General features: G+C 33.9%; 1 protein-coding gene and 1 long non-coding RNA gene across 4 annotated transcripts; one reads left to right on the top strand and one right to left on the bottom strand.

Moving 5' to 3' along the window:
• Positions 1–313: 313 nt before the first annotated feature.
• Positions 314–20935, top strand: LOC149477687 (uncharacterized). Of its 3 annotated transcripts, none has more exons than XM_089710403.1 (9): positions 314–448; positions 890–992; positions 1281–1450; positions 12905–13164; positions 15954–16160; positions 16546–16864; positions 17460–17598; positions 19408–19603; positions 19883–20935. In XM_089710403.1, the coding sequence occupies exons 3-9, from the start codon at positions 1405–1407 to the stop codon at positions 20852–20854; spliced, it is 2139 nt and encodes a 712-aa protein (XP_089566529.1). In that variant the 5' UTR covers positions 314–448; positions 890–992; positions 1281–1404; the 3' UTR covers positions 20855–20935. The 3 variants fall into 3 exon arrangements, with proteins under 3 accessions (XP_089566529.1, XP_089566530.1, XP_089566528.1); XM_089710404.1 differs by lacking the exon at positions 314–448 and adding an exon at positions 514–693; XM_089710402.1 differs by lacking the exon at positions 314–448 and having other exon boundaries at positions 514–992.
• LOC149477688 (uncharacterized) lies at positions 18613–19336 on the bottom strand. Its single transcript, XR_016317568.1, has 2 exons — positions 19101–19336; positions 18613–18797 (listed from the first exon to the last, which is right to left on the bottom strand). It is a non-coding gene; the product is annotated as an uncharacterized LOC149477688 (long non-coding RNA).
• Positions 20936–21474: the final 539 nt, after the last annotated feature.

The following is a 21474-nucleotide window of genomic DNA, read 5'->3' as shown; positions in this document are numbered from 1 at the left end:
GTTAGCTATTGTCCTATGGAACCTAAATCTGAAATTTCACTTTGAGGAAACTTTTAGTTTTTGAGTGACGAATTTTTGAAAATCGGAAAATTACCATAGTAAGTTACTCCATCTTATTTTTGTTACGCATAACGGCATAATATTTAATATTTAATTCCAATTTATTCAATATTTTAATTTATGGCTACCTTGTTTCATAGATAATTCACAGATACAAAAAATATTAATACATCGGATCTGACATTTATTTAGTCCATAGACAATCTAAATTATAGACCAATGAAGAATGTCAAAGTCTCCCCTGACGCCCCTGAGTATATATGTTCTGTGGTCAAAATGCTGAATACAGATTTTTAAAACCTATTACAAAATTTGGTTTTGTAGTTCGATTTGTCTACATTGACGGCTGGCTTTTTATTTGATTATCGGCTTCGGCAAATAAAATAAAGTACGTACTGGTGACTTTATATATAATACAAATTAAACAACATTTTGCGACCTTGCAAATTGTGATGCTACGTCTACTATTTTGATTTGTTGTTACGCCCGGTTTTTTGCCAGTAGACATCCGAGTGCTGAACGAGTTATACGGTCCCTAGTTTGCTAATAAAGCGGTTTATGAATGAAATTATCAATTATTTTCGTAGGAAGCCTCCGCAGTTCCTATTTGGTCAGTTCTGACCTTAGTTTTAAGTAAGAAATAACGTCCCACGCCGCGTAATAAAGCTTCCTACGCGCCGCCAATGAAACTAACTACGTTGCGACAAAAAAAACGATGAAATACATTCGAAACTATACGAATTGAAAATACTTTCCAATCATTAACCATACACATTCATTATTACGAAGTAAAAGTGCAGTTTGAAGTGGTGTCTTGTGTTTTTTGCAGTGATTCTAAATTGGCGGACTTGTCCTATTAGCAGGTGATTTTCGTAACTTGTCAAGGTTAAAACGCATTAAAAGGAGCTGGCTTCTTTTTATCGGAACAGATGGTAAGAAATATAAATGTCTATTTTACTTAACTTTAAAAAGGTTTTCTAGACTTCGATTTGGTAAAAGATTAAACTTGCAACAATACATAGGCAAATTTACTGAAAATGTAATATTATAATGAGGTATAAAATATTGAGTGTATTACTTATTTATTTTGGAGGAACACCAATATCTGAGCAACATCACTCACTAGACTGGTATCTTTATTGTTTTATTGATCACATTGACAATAATGTTATAAATTATAATAAAAGCACATTACACAATTGTAGAATATTTCTTTACAGATGCATCAAAAAATTAAATCAAAATGGATTCCAATAAGATGACTTACGGATAAACTGTAAATAGAACTAAGATATCAACGGATTGGAAGATAAAATAAATTACTTTTTATGTTACAAAGTGAGAATGGATGAGAATGATGTCATCATATCTTCCACTGAGATTATAAAAGGTAATATATCTAAGCATTTTATTTAGATTTTGATTTGTGACAAATGTAGGTGTAACTATGATGTGCGCTTCCATCTATTGTTTATCAAAATAACTATCATGTGGAATATAAGTTACTTTTTGCAGCATAATATAAGGTGGTATATAAGGTGTTTGATTATATGCAAAAGTATAAAAATATTATATGGAGACGCCACTGGGCGTTTGCCATGCATGCCAACATTAAAACTTTTAACCACCAGCTTAATGCTTAATAAGGCAGATTGCAGGTTTAGAGGAGATTTAAAAAAAAAAACTTTACTTACCCAATAATAATGAATTACAAGATTTATCACATTGGTAAGAATAACGGAATGAAAAATTTCTTCTTCATTAATATATACAAAGGCTCTGCAATACAGTTGTTTTGCAAAGCATTTCTGAATTCTATATCTTAACATTTACCTTCTATGTAATGAAAATATATAAAATGTAGCGAAGGAATTTGTAGGCAACTCAATTTTTGTTAAAATCTTACTGTCTTCTTGTATGTATGTTTGTCAAGTATTCAGACAGTTAATTGCTGTAAATGTACTGTAAAAATTGTACTATTAATAATAAGCACTTCTAATTGGTAAAGCTGAGATTTTTACACAATATTAATAAGGTTCCTTCCTTTATTCATTCATTCATTCATTCCTTTATGTAGCACTCTCAGAGCGCTATGCACTATGGTATATATAGTGTCTATATTGTGTGTATATGTATTAGCATTCCTTTACTTAATTCATTTGTCATTTAACTCCTTAATATTTTAAATTTGTTTAATTATACCTCCTATAATACTTATTTCAAAATGAATCCAATTGGGTGTCCCAAATGCAACATATATGACATTTTTGATTATAAAAAGACAGTATGTTTAACAAAGAATGCTCACGAATATACTGAGCTATAATATTTGGTTCATCAATCTAATTCTATTAGTCTATAAATTGTGGTTTGAATAAAAAATATAAACCAATAATGCAATACACATAGAAATCAAACAATTTATTGTTTGATTTATTATCCTTCACTAGCTGTGCCCTGCCGTTTTACCCGCCTTGTTCTCGCCTTGCACTCCTATTGAACTTAGCGCCTATAGCTTTCCTCGATAAATGGTCTAACTAACACTGATAGAATTTTTCTAATCGGACCAGTAGTTCCTGAGATTAGCGTGTTTCAACAAACAAACAAACTCTTCAGCTATAAGTATACAGGGTGACTGGTAATTCGATATGATCCTTCAAAGGGGTTATACTAGAGGTCATTTGCAACAAATTAAGTCCAGTTAACCAGGGGTCAAAAATGGATGGTCTTGTTGTTGATGATCTTATATTTGTATAAGATCATCAACAACAATAAGAGTAATCTTTCGAAATATGATCGAGTTTAGTACATAATAAAAACATCCTTGGCAATGTATGCACTTGCACCATATACATATCATAACATATAATGCAATATTTAACTGTGACATCAACATAAACAAAGTGAATTACATCACTCCAACACTTTACAGTTACACAGTTTCTAGTTAGCCTTCGTTTTCTAGTTAATCTGTCACAAATCGTAATGGTCAGGGTCAGGCAAATGGGATTAAAATTGAAATACGAGACAAATATAATATAGGTATATTGTTTAGTTTTTGTTATTTTATAAAGTACCCCCTTTTTACTTTAACTTCTTCGGGGTAACTCTGGTCACAAGAATCTTGTTACGGTTAGAAATAAAATATATATATATATATATATATATTACCTATGTTCATCAATTCCCTACGAAGTAAACTACATAGTTTGGGTCAATTTCTACAAGATCTTAATAATAGCTGGAAAAGTTAACTTATCGCGATCAGCAAAAGCTGTTAATAATGCTGTGAGGCATAGTAAGCATAATTCAAAAACTATTAATGTTGATGTAATATCAAAAATATAACTTCCATCCATTATATTGAAAACTACTCAATTCAAAGTCAGAAACTTCCAAGTTTCACCTATCAAAACTTTGTTATTAGAAGCTCAAGTTTATCAATTATCACGCAACCGCGAAGGTCTATTCCCTTACAAGGAGCTACTAAAAGTTTATCGAAGGTTTTCAATGTTTTTTAAACTTCATATATTACCTACTTTTAATAAATCACGAATGATTTCGATGACTTGATTAATAAAAAATAAAAATAAATATAAACAATTTTCTAAAGATAACATCTTGTTGTATTTTCATTCAAAAACCGTCATTAAAAAAAGAGCGTGTGTGTCGAGCACACGTGTCATAACTCATAAGTGAAACTTCTTTGACAAGATTCAAATATACCAAAATTGTCGCCTTAGAGCGAGCGCGCACGAGCAACTTTGTCTCCGCAACTATTTTGTCTCTCCCATCAGTTTGTATGGGGAGTTGCGTCGCTACGTGCGCGCACTTTCATACTAGCCCATGGGTGAAGAGACAAAATAGTTGCGGAGACAAAGTTGCTCGTGCGCGCTCGCTCTTACTACATGACGTGAACTTGAAATTTTACTCTCAATGCACCTAAAGAAGTTTCACTTCAAAATATTAAAGTTTAAAACCTATAGCTACTTCTCGATCGCGATTTACTTATTCATGTTTCTGCACTTGGGTATTATTTGCAAGCGCATTAACCATAGCAATTGCATAGGTACTAAACCTAGTCGTAAAATGCAACTAGGTACACACGAAATTAGAGTTCTACATTATTCACAAAATTATCGTGGTCTGAGTAATGTGGTATAAAACTTGGTACATAACAATTTTATTCGACTACATTAATTTATGTTGTACTTTCTTTCTGAATGATTATACTGACAGACAATATACTAGCCAACTTTTTTGAAATTTTCTTTTTTAGCACGCTTATTATTAGTTTCAGTTGTATGTTTGTATGCTTGTATGTAACCGACTCTTTTAGATTTATTTCAATTTAATTCAAACTTTGTACACTCATCCAGGATCAGTGACAATACAATAAACGTAAATAGTTAATCTTATTATATCATGATTTTTGTTTTTAACTATATTTACCTTTAATTAAATTGTATCACAAACATCGCAGATAAATTTTAGATAAGCCTGTAACCTTTAGGTTCTATTTAAATAAGGTAAAGTGAGTCGCATACTATTCAAAATCAAATATTTACTCGTACCTATACATACATACACTACAGTGTGGCTCAAGTAAACATCCTAAACAAACTAGAAATAAATTTGGCTAGAGTTTGGACGCTACGGGCATTGTCGAACTAGGTATGAACTTTTTATTTATTTTTGAATAACCGCACGCTCTATGAACGGAACGGATCCATTTGTTATAAAAACACATATTTATAGACGAAGTATTATTTTGATCGCTGACTTCGCTCGTTTGAACGGGGTTAAAATAAATCAATCTATACTTTATATTATAAAGCTGAAGAGTTTGTTTGTTTGAACGCGCTAATCTCAGGAACTACAAGTCATAGTTGAAAAATTATTTCGGTGTTAGATGTTAGGCAAACATGCTCCATCCTAGACCACGCTTGTCGCTTTCCATCAGGCGAAGCGATGGTCAAATGCTTGCCTAATCCTAACATAAAAAAAAAAAAGATTGCCCATTTATCGAGGAAGGTTGTAGGCTATATATATTAAAACCAACAGGAGCGAAGCAATGCGAGTAAAACCGCGGGGCACAGCTAGTGTGGTAGTAAAACGAGTAAAATGTGTAAAACCTTTTTTAATCTAATCCCATCCTGGTATTGCTGTAACTAAATCACATAATAAATCTTAAACCTAGAGATAGAAAATGTACATGTACATAATATAATAGTAGGATTACGATTGCATGTTGCATAAATAATGAGAGCGTGTAACTGAAATACGTAATAGTTAGTACAACTATAACATACCTTTAGTTATATATAACCATACCCTTTAAAGCTTTTTAGTAAATAATTATTATAAATGACACGAGAAATACTTTAACTTCACTTTAAAAGATTTCACGTTTTATTGTTGCTCTTGTTTATGTAGGTAATACTAGCTACGCTCCGCGGTTTCATCCGCGTGGCTCCGCTTACTGTTGGTCTTAGCGTGATGATATTATATAGCCTTCCCCGTTAAATGGGCTATCAAACACCGAAAGAATTTTTCAAATCGGACCAGTAGTTCTGATTAGCGCGTTCGCTCTTCAGCTTTATAATACACACACCGGCACAATTAGCGGAACAGAAACCGATACGCGAGAACATCGTCTGGGATTTGAACGAATGGCAGCAGGTTCTCTTTACTGATGAGTGCAGAGTTCTTTTAAAACAGATCAATGGGAGACAACGAATATGGAGACACAGAGGAGAACGCCAAATATAGTCTAATTTTGAACACACAGTGGCTTATGGTGGCGGCTCGATTATGGTTTGGGGAGGGATATGTTTGAGAGGTCGCACGGAGTTAGCGATAGTCACAGGAGGGACCATGACAGCAGATAGATACATCAGAGACATTTAAGAAGAACATTTTGTACCATTTGCCCCATTTATTGGTGACGACTTTATTCTAATGGAAAGTAATGCTTGTGCTCATAGTGCACAATCGTTACAGGCATATCTGAGCCACGTAGGTATACTTGTGATGCATTGGCCAGCAAATTCCCCCGATATGAATCCGATAAAGCATGTCTGGGACTTGCTAAAAAGAAGGGTTAAATCCAGAATGCCACCCCCCAACAATCTGAATGAACTTGGAAACAAATTTCTTGAGAAGTGGGAGCGGTTGCCTCAAGAAATCATCGATAACATAATCTGTAGCAAGCCCAGGCGAATGAAAACCGTAATCAGAGCAAGAGGGGGAAACACTCGTTATTAGTTTTGCTTTAATTTTATTGCCAAATCATTTAATGCTTACTTTTTTTATTTTTTTGTGATGGTTCATAATCATCTAAAAATTTCACTTATTTCAAATTTCTTTATTTTTCAATAAAAAATAACGAAGACTTTTCAAAGTCGTTGTTAAAAGATGTTAATCAACTTGTTATTTTGTATCTAATTACACTTTCGTCAAATATATGCGTTATTATCTCATAGTCTCACTTTTTTTTCTGTTCCGCTAATTGTGCCGGTGTGTATATTATAGTATATATACATAGTATAGATTTTATTTCAAATGCTGATATTGTATCGGCATAATTAATTTACTAAATGGTAATTAAGATAAAAAACGTAATTTACAAGTTAATTTGCTTTCACGAGTTCCGATAATTGACTATTCATTCAGAACAATGATTGCTCAGTGATAAATGCATACCGGTTTATGAGTTAATTCATTGATGATTTTCAGATCATCAAACGTGTTATTTGTTTGTAAGCTAATCAAGCTCAAATTAACAGTGGCCTGAATTAATTTCCATAACTGATTTTAGAATACTATTTATTATAAAAGACTATCTTTTATAATTTCTGTAATATTTACTTTAAAATAAATCTGTTTGTCTTTATAAAATGCCGCTATTATAAACATGAAGCTCAACAAGCTCAACAACAAGATCGATGCCGCATTCTTGCAAAGTTGCAAATGTTATTCGATACTTTATATTCTAGACTCCGCCCTCGATGACCTGTAGTGATTAAAAATTTAAATAAGCTACCCTTACGGCGTATAGAAATAGCCATAATTTCCTACCCGCTACACAATATACATGCAATAAGGGTGGGGTGCAGGTGACAGTGTGGCCTTGACGTTACATAAGTGGTATGGCCCAAGAAAGAATTATTTACATATTATCTTTTCCGAATTCATTATAGGAATCGATAAGATCGATGTATGCCGGTTCGCTCGTCAAGTTTGACGTGATGTTAGGAAATAAAGTATTATTTGAGTTTTGCACAAACATCTCTGGCAATGAAGAATGTTGGCCATGTTATGTCATGCTGCTATTTTTGTAATATTTGGATGGTATTCTAACTTCTAAGTTGTTATAATGCAATTGTTTGACATGCATAATAGTGTTATTTAATACAATAAAGAAGAATTAAAACTCTTAAATAAATATTCCGGAAAATCTACTACTTATTTTAGTGTTGAATGAAATTGTCTTTTGATGCATGCCTTTTAATATGTTGAAGATGTTGTTGTAGTTGTTTCAACGATAGCTGACTTACATCAGAATTCATATAAAATTTTCCAAATAAAATATGCTTTTTTCTAAAAGGTAAATAATTTAATACACTTAGAATCCAAATACCAAGAACTTAACGCTCTTGGTATTTGTATAGGTTGACTAGAAAATTCACAAATTTGTGTGACATTTTGATATTCCAGAAGTTACTTTAAAATCTTCTATTTAAAAATGGCTGTTGCTAGTTGCTATTTATACAGCAAATCGCCTTCAGTTCATACCTTCCACTTTTACTGCATCTTCCGTTTCAAGTTAATAATAGTGTAAGGTAAAGTAATCGCCACTTAACGATGCAGGGTTACCCGTCAGTGCCTGAACAACCACTTGGCCGCTATAATTAAAAATTGATCTAATTTCCAAGCTCACCTTGAAATTCAAAGTATCGGATAACTTTGGCGTGCTTTCTTTTGGTATTCAAGGTGATTGCGATTTCATTTTCAGCGTTCCTGACATAAATGGGTTGGAAATGTTCGTTGTAATATTGCTTTGCTTGGTTTCTTTCTTTGTAAAGTTTTTATTCATTCATCCGTCGATAGAACGTTAGTATTTTATATTTATGTTGAATTTAAAATTCAACATTCCGCCCACGGAAAAATAAAAGACAATTCCCTTAGGGATGAGGTGTTTCACAGCGGGAAAAAGTAGCCTTTATCACTCTCAAGCCTTAATATCTCCAGACAAAAATCTAATCTTTTAGTCGTATTTCTCGTTCCTATGCCAGTGGAATGTTTTTTAAACGTTTTAATTTAGAAGTAAGTACTTACGTACAACTTTTTGCGCTCACGTGCTCATTCCCCACATAATTGAGCAAAATATCTGATTGGTCATTTAATAGTAATGGACCCAATTCGGAGTAGTTTTATATGCATGTCCCAATTAAGCGAATCAGCGCTTGCCGCATATTGATGAAGAATTCGGAGTCAAAAGAATAGCTTCAATTAAAATGAAGCCGCGGATGCAAGACCAGATTTCCAATGTTTGGTTTCAATTAGCAGAGACTATTGATACCTGTGAAAGTTCAGTTTTGAATTGGAAATATCGAAGTATACAGTTGTGCATATCGTATCTATCATAACGTATCTATATATTGTATTATAACGATCTGCAGTTTTGTTTGTTTTGCACGCCTCATAAGCGAAGCGTTGAGGTGGGTACTACTGTCACTTCGCGCAAAACATCTGATTTTTCAAACTTAAAATGTCTTTATGTATCATACATTGCACTTGTAAGATAATACATACACACACATATTAAGAAAAAACACTATTTTTAACGTTCATGATATTTTTGATGTCATTTTTGTTATTTAAACTAGTTAAAAAACAGTTTAAAAAAGTTCTGTCTTGGACGTCCGTGTGTCTGTATGTGCGGATCCTTTTTCTTGTTAACACGATAGCGACCGAAATACTTTACTAATCGAGTCTTTTTTTTTCTCTTACGCTTGAGTATGCTCAGGAATAGAACCCTTTCATTTTTCAGGGTCTGATTCGATGTGGTTTAATTGTTATTAAATAAACAAAAATAATAATTAATAAATATTTATTAAAAAAAAATTATGAGGCGTGCACTTTTGGATTTTCCAAATTTTTTTAAGATTCTAATCTGATAAAATTCAACATGCTCTCTGCTATATTGAACGTACAACCACGTAACGAATAATTTTAAAAGCATAAAATGTTTTTAAAAGCTTGAAGTCGAGCAAAGCTCTACATCAGGATTATCGCGCCAATAAATAATCCTTGCTGGAATAAAATGGAGAACCTAGAATGGCCAAGGCATTAAAACAGTTCCTTGCACAATTGTACGCTAAAGAAAACATTAAGGTTTTATGCCGTCTAGGTGAGTTAGAAACTGCCGGGAAGCATGCAATAGCAATGTTGTATTTCAATTGTCTACGTATTATCATACAGATGTATAGGAGCAGATAATTGAATGTCTTATGTCTGATGTTCGCGATATTTTCAACTTTTCGCCTTAGTTTTGAAGTAAAATGAAGGCTTATTTCATTCATACTGGATGTGTTTGTAATGTTTAGTCTGTCTGTAGTGTGGGAGCTTTAAATTAAAATGGACTAAACCATTGTGATATTTCATGTTACTATAATGATTACTGATAGATTCAGGATCTTTTTATTAGAGCTTCTTATATTTTCCCACTATATCCTTGTATTATCTAGTTATTATTTTTTCTTCGTTTCTTTGGGAGGAGTATCAACTGGCCAATGACTGCAAGTATTTGAAAATTATTGTATTTATATATGATATGGTAAAAATATACAATATAGGTACATGCCTCCTACACATATTGCATACAACGCACGAGGCATGTGGCACGGTAATTGGCTTATTCTCGTATACATAAGGTTTTAAATTACATAAGCAATTGACTAATAAAAACTGTTTAAAACGTACCAACGGAATCACCATGATTTCATCCAACAATAAGTGTTATATATTGAGACAGGAATCTATACCTAATATTATAAAGATATTTAGAGTTTGTTTGCTTAAACACGCTAATCTAAGGAACCACTTGCCCGATTTGAAATATTATTTCACTATTAGTTAGTCCCAGGAGGAAGGCTACAGACTATGTATCATATCAGGCTAAGACCAATAGGAGCGGAGAAATGCGGGTAAAACCCCGGAGCACAGCTAGTCTAAGATATTCAGTCTCAACAATATCTTTTGTAAGAATAATAGTATGTACATAAAATCCTTGGAAGATAATCGATAACCTCGTACGGGAATTTTAATGATATCAGCTTAATATGTCCCACAATGTCTTCTGCTTTTCAAATATGGCATCTTACATAAAAACAGATTCGTCTGTCCGTACGAGGATTCACTTTGACTGTTTTTTTTTTTGTTGGTGAACAAAGATATAACTATATGAATATTCAAAATTAGCAATATCCATTACTAGTTCTATTTAAGTAGGTAATTAACGATTTAGCACTACAGAGTACAGATATGCGAGTAAAAGTAGATTGAATAAATTTTAACCAACTTTAACATTACGGAATCTCTAAATCTGCGGCCGAAGCGTGTCTCTTTAAACATACCTACTTTTAAAATAAAACTGCAGTCGCATTACATGTTTGAATAGAAATGTACAGTTTGCACACTATCTGAATTGAGCTTAGATCATTAAGTAATGGATGGAGCACGCTGGCAAATGTTCTAACTAAACTTTCTGCCGGTTTTGGTGCGGGGAGGGTAACTCACACTTTGAAACACTATCACACATTCACAAAAATAATTTGTGTCTTTACAAACTCAAACTATTACAAAATGGACAGACTAGCATGTTTTTGCACACATACATCGATTACACAGAAAAATCTCTATACATATACGTAATAATACAATCGCTCTAAAGGGATGTAACCATATCGATATTACAAAAATAATAATTTTGTTGAAATTAGAAATAACATTAATATTATATTCATAAAAAATACTACACAGGTCATTTGTAACGTTTTCATCATTATTATATGCATACGAAAAAACAATAAAACGCCATTTTATTTGTATTTGAATATGTATTTATTCAACACATCACATATTATATTCAATAAAATAAATATCGGTCCAGAAATTTTTATTATTTCTGTACCGAGGTGTCCATTCTGATTTTCTCCCACAGCATTCAATCCACCTTAGCCTTAAAGCAGGATTTTTTATAAATCTGAAATATACGCAATATTCGTACATACATATAAATAAAGTAGCTGCTCCGCGCGGTTTCACCCCCGTGGCTCCACTCCTGTTGGTCGTAGCGTGATGATATATACCTTCCTCGATAAATGGGCTATCTAACACCGAAAGAATTTTTCAAATCGGACCAGTAGTTCCCGAGAATAGCGCGTTCAAACAAACAAACAAACAAACTCTTCAGCTTTATAATATTAGTATAGATTACATAATAGAATAATTACAAGATTAACATTACAAAAAAAACGGCTAAATGCGAGTCGGACTCGCGCACGAAGGGTTCCGTACCATTAAAATGTTCTGCCAGTTAAAAGTAACCGAGCGTAAATTTTAATAAATATATACAAGACTTACAAAATAAACATTATACTCCTTTTTATGCAGTTGTGTAAAATTTTAATATAATAAAGATTAATTCTCATCTCATTTCAAATTATACTTAGAAAAATATTTTTTTATCGACGTTCAAGTTAAAAGCAGTCCGTCACTAAGAAAGTCGTAAAAATTAACGATCTTTTAAGCGACGAGTTTTTAAATTCAACTCTATCACTAAGTTCATAAAGATTAAATTTGAATTTCTCTTCAAGATAGTCTCGCTACATCACTTTATAGTCTCGTGGGGAGTGCGGTTCAATATCGCTTTCTAAATTCAACTTTATCGCTTAGTTCATAAAGTTTAAATTTGTATATTTTCTCTTCAAGATAGTCTCGCTACATCACTTTATAGTCTCGTGGGGAGTGCGGTTCAATATCGCGTTCTAAATTCAACTTTATCGCTTAGTTCATAAAGATTAAATTTGTATATTTTCTTTCCATGATAGTCTCGTGAGGCCGCATCAATGATCGAGTACACACATGACTCGATTATTTGTCTTGATCATATCGCTAAACGATACATCGACGATTATTAGAAATTGCATTTAATTAGAAATGTACGTTAAAAAAATAAAAAAATATACACAAATGAAAGGTTATTCCATCTTTTTTAATATTCGACATGTTTGAATTGCTTCTGCAAGACTTGACAGTGCAAAACGGCATTTTTAGCGGAGCACTCGCTGACGTCCTTTCGATGTTTTACGAATACGCAGAGTGTTCGTAATCGATTACGCAAGTAGTTTTTATGAAAGCATAAGATTTTTCGATTCGAATAATCTTATACCTCGGCAAAAGGGGAAACGCCTGCGTGTGTTATCCATTACTTAATGATCTAAGGAATTGAGGCACTTTCTCATAGCGTTAAATTCTTTTTAATTTTCTTTCTATGTATTTACATTATAGCTCTATGTAATCGTTCATCGGTAAATAATTATTCGACATTATTCTAAAAAGGATCTCATTATTAAGCCATTATGGGGGTATTGATTATTTTATTTCTACAGTACCTAATTACATTCTGTCCCTTTAATTTCCAAATTATTTAAAAACATGTAGGAATGACCGAATTATTAAATAAAGTTTTGATTGAAATAGTCGTTATTAAAGACGCTGTATACATTGTCGCCCATTCAAGTAATTATAGATGACAGTAACACTATCTTTCTTTCAGACAGATTATACTTCGCAACCCTCAAAACCGGATATAAGCCGAAGCCGACTCGAAACAGTAAATACTTCCACATCGAGGATGAGATCGTTTACGAGAACTTCTACTTCGACTTTGGACCTTATCACCTGTGCCATTTGTACCAGTTTTGCAATAAGCTCAACGAGGAACTGGAGAAAAATCCAAAGAAGAAGATCGTATTCTACACGAGTAACAATGAAACGCTCAGACTCAATGCCGCCTATCTTATTGGGAGTTATCAGGTTAGATATTTAATATTTTTCATATAAATAAACTCAATTAGTTGCCCTTAATCACTACAATATAAAGTCCTCCGTCGAGCCTAGCTGTTTGTTCGCTAATCTCAAAAACTACTGCACCAACTTTCATTCGGTTTTGCGGACAAAACCGCGGACAGAAAACTCAATCTAATCTATGTTAGATTGTATTAATGTCATGCAAAAAGGTTATATTACTAAAGCAAAAACTTCATCCGGTGGACGTCAATTCTTCATGATTGGGGTAAATATACTTTCGCATTTATGATATTAGAGAAATAAAATTGACGACCGACAGTTAAGGTTCACTTATCCATATTGCTTTAGTACAGTTTTGATTTTATGTACTACATTATAATGTTTATGTATTATGAAGTTACTTAAAATATAAAAAAAATGTATGTTTAGACAGAGAACTTAGAGTTTTGTTATGGCATTTGCAATCTAAAAATACTTTTTTAAATCATCAGTTACGTTTGTTCAACCGACATTAGGTCACGCACGCACCACACCCTTCAAGATCGACAAAGTGGTCCCTTACCATAATACCACATAAGTACTCGCATAATTACTATGAAAACGCGTGTTACGAATTTACGATGCACGTGGTTGACTATCCCTTTCGGATTTTAAATTATTTATTTATTTATTTACAAAATAAAGTATAACAAAAATAATATTACAAAACAGGCATTGTTTGTACAAGAGGCCTTATTGCTAAGCAGCAATCTCTACCAGGCAACCTGATAGAAAAAGAAATGTATAAGGTTCATGGGATAGCGCAAAATATCAAAATTATCTGTGCCTCGCGGAAAATCCACGCGTTAAACTTCATCCCCATGATTAGGGTTGAATTATGAAAAATAAGTAATTATTTTACCCTGACCTTCCCTATTTTCAGATCAAATTTCATCGATATCCGTGCTGTCAAACTTTTACATTTGTAATGCATATTCTCTCAAACCAACTCAAACCTTGATTTGTTATCTGCCACTAAAGACGTTGATTTTCTAATTGTTGTGAATATTTAAGCGTTTAATTTTCCGAAAAAATAGCCATCCAACTTCCACAAATATACGAATATAGGTTTTATGTAGTTTATCTCTATTCATTGGATAATCGCCTTGCGTGGGAACAAATTGTACACCTACAAAGAAATAAACCAGTCGCTTTTATAATTTAACACGTACCACAGACGTAATAGAAAATGGCGTAACTGCCTTAAATTATTTCTATATATACGTGACATTATAACAAATTTTTATTCATGTTTTCAACTTCCGTACATTTTAAGAGTTAATGCGTATTTTTTAATTAATATTCTTCATAATTTGTTATTATTAGCATTCGCACCTTAACTATCGTACCTAGAGTTACTGTAATATTGACTTCGGAAAAAAACAAACACGTCATTTTATCACAGGAGTAAATATAGTTAAAAATAAAAATTACGATTAAATAAAATTAAAATATGGTGTTGGTGACCTCCAAAAGCATATATACCTATATTAAAACACATTTAATTCATCACCATTAAACCAATAACAAAATTAAACAACACATTGTCTCTTCATTGTAAACGAACATCAGTTAAAATAATTTACAAACAGCAAAAATCTATCTATGACGCTTCAAGAACAATAACTGAGCTACACAAATAGTATATCAGTGTTTGCGACGCGCAATCCAAGGATGAAATAACTCCTTACAATTATAATTAGTAAAGTAAACATTAAGACCCCATTTAATAACGGTGCATTTACATCAAACGAACATAGAGCTAGAGAAGAGCATTCTTTCGTGATCTTTTAGTGTACAAACGAAAACTCGTATTCCGTATTCAGTGTTGTTCAGTATTAGAACATTGCATAAAATCTTTTCGAACGCACTAAAAACAACGAAATAATTATCTACGCCTGTTTACACTAAAACAATTTGACATAGTCGGGTTAGAATGAGCATTCGCTCGTTTGATTTCAATGCACCGTAAGAAAACCGCCAGTTATTAGTTTCAACAATTTTGAAGTTAGAGATAACGCTCAGTCGAAAAGCCAGGTTTTCGACTGAGCGTTAGCGTTATTTTGCATTGTAGGTAACTCTGAGCTCTGTAGCACGGATTGTTTCCATTCCTTATTAATTAAACAATATCTCAACGTAAGCTCCAACTATTGAGATTTTAATAATTAAAGCGGTGGATTGTCACGTTGTTGACGAGGTTACTTCTATTTGAATAAGTTTCTACAAAGTCAAAGGAATTTAGAATATATTTATAAATGCTTTACCTCACAATATGATCTAAGTATATCAATCTAATTTATCTTTTAAACATTAAAATATTCATAACAAACATCTAGGTACCCATAATTCGCGGAAATTTTAGTAAAATCTACCTATAAGAATGTGTGTGTTTATTATCCTGTAAATTATCCTTGAGGTTTCCTCGCTTATTCTACTGATAAACAGTAGATATTAGAAAGAAAAAAATGTGTGCGTGTACTAGTGTACACACGTAAGAAGTGAAACTTCTTTATGACCTTATTTTTCAAAAAATAATTTACTATATGCAACTTTACAGAAATACGTCGAATCACGCGTGGTAGGGATAAGAAGAAGATGGCGCGTAACGGAAAAATGTCACGCGTAACAAAAAAAATGTTACACTAAATTTTTTTCCAACCCCGATAAAGAAGTTTCACTTCAAAAAATTACCAGAGTCGTATCTGATTTATTAGTTTTAGTTGTCTTAAACAGTAACATTAAAAATTATCTTCTAGATAATATATCTAGGCAGTTCACCGGGCGCGGTGTACAAGCAGCTAACGGAGGGCACGTGGTCCCTCCTGAACTTTCGAGATGCCTCCGGAGGTCCGCCGCTCTTCGATATATCCCTGTTGGATGTCCTGCAGGGTATCAAAGTGGCGCACGATGCCAGGTTCTTTGATTTCGAGCATTTCGACGCTGATCAGTATTTGTTTTATGAGGTATGTTGATTTAATTATGGCAAAATGTTTTTAAGTAAGGTAATCAATATCAATGTTCATATAAAAAGATGGCTAACCTCACTTTAACCAGGATTATATTTATTGCAATTTAAACTTTGTATAATGAGATGGTTTAACTATTACAAATAAATGGTCATAAAGTATTATCATAATAAATAACTAATCAGTCAACTGTAAGATCGTAAGATAAGTGGCAAAATAAGATTGATTATAAATTATACATATATAATCAATCTAATTTTGCCTCTTATAACTGAACTGATAGAAGGAAAGATTCTAGGATATTTGAAGCATTTTCAAAACCAATTCAATTTAAAATAGAACAATATTTCACCATTTAAAACTTCACCTGCCAACCTTCCAGAAAGTCGAGAACGGCGACCTAAACTGGATCATCCCGAGCAAAATGCTCGCGTTCTCTGGTCCGCACCACCGCTCGCGGCTCGACCGCGGCTACCCGCTCCACAGCCCCGAACATTACCACGAGTACTTCAAGAAGCACCACGTGACCACCATAGTACGACTCAATAAGAAGTCATATGACGCAAGACAGTTCACAACGCACGGCTTTGAGCATAGGGAACTGTTCTTCGTTGATGGTTCAGTGCCGTCAGATTTGATCGTGAACAGGTTTATACGGATCTCGGAGATGGCGAAGGGCGCGGTGGCTGTGCATTGTAAAGGTTTGTACGATTGTTTTGTTGGAAAAACTTAAATTTGTCTACTGGCTGAGAGAAAATAGTCACTCTTTTACCTTAGCAAATTGCTAATCTTTTCATAATTTTTTTACGCATGAATATATTTTTTTCAATTATTTACCTCGATATCTTAAGCTACCTTTAAAGCCACATATTAAAATAAACACTCATTGATATCGCTCCACATCTATTACAGGATATTCCTTACTCGGAAGTCAGATGCTTTTTGAATTGAACCATATAACCATCACAATAAAGCTCTATTTCACTTACATTTCCTGCTAATCTCGGCTTTTTAAATTAAACCTTATTGCCATTACAATAAAGCTCTATTTCACTTCCAGCGGGTCTCGGTCGTACGGGCACGGTGAACTAACTATGAAAACGATGACTTTTTAAATTGAACCGTATTACCATCACAATAAAGCTCTATTTTACATTTCCAGCTAGTGTTGGGCTTTTTTGAATTGAACCATATTGCCATCACAATAAAGCTCTATTTCACTTACATTTCCTGCTAATCTCGGCTTTTTAAATTGAACCGTATTACTATCACAATAAATCTCTATTTCACTTGCAGCGGGTCTCGGTCGTACAGGTACCTTAATAGCGTGCTACATGATGAAGCACCACGGGTTCACGGCGCGCGAGGCGATCGCTTGGCTGCGCGTGTGCAGACCGGGATCTGTGATTGGACACCAGCAGTGGTTTCTTGAGAAGTTAGTGTTTTGTTGTTGAATGTATTGTTGGAGACTAATTTGTAGTGAATTAAAATATTTTAAATATAATTGTTGTGTTATGTGTGTATGTAATTTGAAATGGTGAGAAATTTATTCATATTTATTAATTTATTAATTTGGAGAGCACACAGGTAAAATTACAAAAATAATAAAATAATTATCGTAACACATATGGTTTTTAAATCTAAATTGTACCCTAAACGTCTCACTGTGTACATATTAAATACATAAAAAATAAAAATATAATTTATAATTATGCGAGAAAGTACTTACGTATGTAATGTAAGTACTTACGTATGATATGTTGCAATAAGGTTTTCCATTTCAAATGTTATTTTAGACATTGAAATACATATGTAGTGTAATTTTCTCTATTGTTTCACCAGATGGGCCATATTCACAGAACAATAAAAACAAATAGAAGTGCGATAATGTCATAATTAGTATGAAAACCAGTGTCGCCAAACCCACACATTTAAACCGATAGTTATACAGTACACTACAAGTAAACTATGCCTTTGATTGGACAGCTTAATTTGAGTAAAAACTGACTTAGGTTATAAATTCAGCATTTCAATATGTACCCTAACGCACCATGTTACGGTTTATTTTAGTATAACATCTCTAGGTATATTAGCTGTTTTGTTTCTCATTGCACAGAAATTCCAAATTCGAAAAACATTCAGCTACTCCACAACAGAGGGCGTTAGTTTTCGATAGATATAACTTTGAACCTCAACACATAGAGATAAGGTTGAAATTTGTGTCACTCAACATTAATGACATTAACTTGATATTTATCTGATGCTATGCCCTGAGGGATGTCAGCCTTGTTATCGATATCGAGATATCGATAATTCAAAAATAAATATTTTTTGTGTATTTTTTTTTCTTTCTATTATACGAGTATAGTATAATGTGTCACATTTTGGAGTATGTTTATTACTACTAAGTACGTCTTTTTATATTATTATTATTAAATAAAAAACGGAATAGAATAGTATTAATCTATATTTACAAAATACAAACAGAAAATATGCATTATTTTAAATCTTGGAACTGCCGTAGGTTTGCTGTATCGATGGCCTTTGTTAGACTGCTTAGTGCTGTTCGGCATTCAGTTAACTCGTCACGTTGCATTTATCCATTTCTCTTTTAAATTAGCCTCTTTGGGAAATCTGTAAATAAATTGGACAAATGAAAGCTAAGGAAAAATAAAATAAAATTTAATATTTATAATGTTTGTCTTTTCTAAAGTATCGATACTGTCGATATGCGCCACAAGCATCACTAAAGCGACATTCGTTTGTTTATTGCAATAATATTCCAGAAATTCTTCTTTGCTGTTCAATCTATAATAGTACTAATTTCTTACGGATTAAGGTTCATTTTGACTAGATATTTGTATACAATTTTGACAAATTACAAGCGAAGATATAACATAAAATATTATATGTAAAATAAATAAAAATAAGACTTACCGATGGTATGAAATGCCTCCATTGCTGATATTATTTCGTCTGCTATCATTTTTGCACTCTTATACCGAACAACACGTCCTAATTAATGAATAAATACGGAAAAAAGGTTTGACAGCTGACAACCGACTCGAATATTTTTCTGCGCACAACTGAGAGCAAGTTAGGTGATCTTACCTTACAAGTGACACGTGGGCCACGCCCACATCACACTTCTATCTACTTTACTGTTCTGTGGCCATATTCAAGCAGGATATTCTAGCTTCATTCGAATTTTTATATTATATAATATATTTTATATTAATTGCAGCATCCAGCCGCGCATGCACGCGGAGGGCGAGTCGTACCGTCGGCGCAACAACATTACTGCGCTTCCTGTGTTCACGCGTGGGATATACTCGACGGCGCCCCACGCCCCCGCGCCCTCCGCGCCCCACACCGGCGCCCCCGCGCCCGAGCGGCCCGTGTCGCTGCATGCTATACTGGGCAAGGGCGCCGCTAGCAAGGTGCGTGTGTGAGTGTGTGTGTGTGTGTGTCCCCGTGCATTTGTACGTGTATATGTACGTGTGCGTGTGTTCTTGCCGTGCGCACGCGTTTACTGCAGACCATATTGGAGAACAAGTATGATTGTAATCGACAAGATTTTTAATGGTATTATTACCAAAACGTACTTAATTTTTTAGTTGTTATGTCCAATTTAATTAAAATTAATCTTATTCTAGGAATCAACCTATAATATACCGGTAACTTGTATGCATTTTATAATAATTATTTTTTGTTTACAGTTGGATAATGCTAACGCACTAAACGCGAACGAAACAGACACAGAGAACAACATAACATCAGTGATAGGAAAGTATAAAATAACCGCGTCCACGATGTTGCCGGCAAAAGTGTTCACGCCGAAAATGAATTACATGATGCCGACCAATAACATACGGAACGCGAACAACACGAATCTAAAACCGCAGCCGAGATTGATCAACTCGACTCTAAAGTCTCACTACGCGGCCAAAACGTCCACTTTCCCGCCAACAAGAGGTGCCAACTCGCAAGCCAATAAACTGACCGGTGTAAAATCACCCTTCACAGGGAAAAGTGGCTTCCACGGACAACGTGCCAACCTCGCCCGACCGGCCAACTACACGCACGGAACTAGTCCCATCAAAACCTTCACCAGAAAAGCACTAAGTGTCACCAAAATGACCACAAACGACACAAACACGGTCACCACCGTCAGTGTAACTTCAACCTTATCGGCTATGACGGAGAACTGCCATTTGAACGGCAAAAATCGCCTGCCCTCCGAACCGAATCTCAAAGCGGCGCAGAACAAAGTTCCAGTGGTCAATAACACGAGGAAGAAGCTGATAGTTCGGTCGAATTCCAGTTCGAGGAAAAAATTGCCAAAGAGCGTTCCGAAAGGCAACCTAGAAGCCACACAGGATCTTTCGTCCAGTGATACCAACATTACGAACATTTCAGTCGACTCGTTGGACGCTCCGTTTAGGTTTAGACGAAAACGGGATAAATCTAGCAGCCCCGAGCCGATGGACACCTTATCAAACTCGATAATAACGGCCGACGTGACGCCAGAAAATTACGAAGAATCGAACAATTCTCAAGGGAATAAACTGTATAAAATAAAAGCGTTGCGCAAGAAGTGTCCCGCGTTCGGTGTTAGTTTGTTGAAGAAAGACGGCGTTCAAACTCGCTCGAGTAGTTGCGCCAGTAGCTCGACCGTTAAAAAGAAATGATCTCTATGAGTGTTAGTTACGCACGTTCTAAGTTTACGAGTTAGTACTTGTCGTGTAATTAGCGTCTTAGTGGACATTTTATAATATATATTTTAGAGTCGAGCGTGTAGACTGAAATATGAACTGTTTCGTTTTTACTTTATACCAACGCAAAGAGAAGTGTCAAACATTTAATTTAAAATCTTGCCTAATTTGTAATTAATCTATATTAACCCATAAACAATATTTTGTAATACTTACTTGCTTATCATTTGATAATTTATTGACACTAAAAACATAACTATTGACAAGTACTAAAACTCGCGTAAACTAGGCTTTAGTTATAGTTAGACGTGCATAGCACATGTAACGTATAGGTCTATTTAGATTCGTGCCGACTGACTTAATAACCCATATCACAACGTTCCCTATTAAATTAATAGTTGTCTAAAAGAATATTGTATAGAGATCGTTCGCTGATTAGACCCCAAAAGACAAGCCTAAATGTTTATAATCATTTTAATGTTTATATCTTAGGTCTTCGTTGGGGTGGTTGAATGTTCAATATTTTTTTTGGTATGTTTATTTTTTGCATTTTTTTTTTGATACAAGATTCTATGTTGTAACGACAACTAGAAATA

This window comes from Colias philodice, chromosome 24, assembly GCF_061535455.1.
Source record: "Colias philodice isolate Cphi_HAF_F1 chromosome 24, ilColPhil1 Martin Lab GWU primary, whole genome shotgun sequence".
Taxonomy (NCBI): domain Eukaryota; kingdom Metazoa; phylum Arthropoda; class Insecta; order Lepidoptera; family Pieridae; genus Colias; species Colias philodice.
Note: the sequence above shows the minus strand (reverse complement) of the source record. Positions and strands in the feature narration are given on the sequence as shown.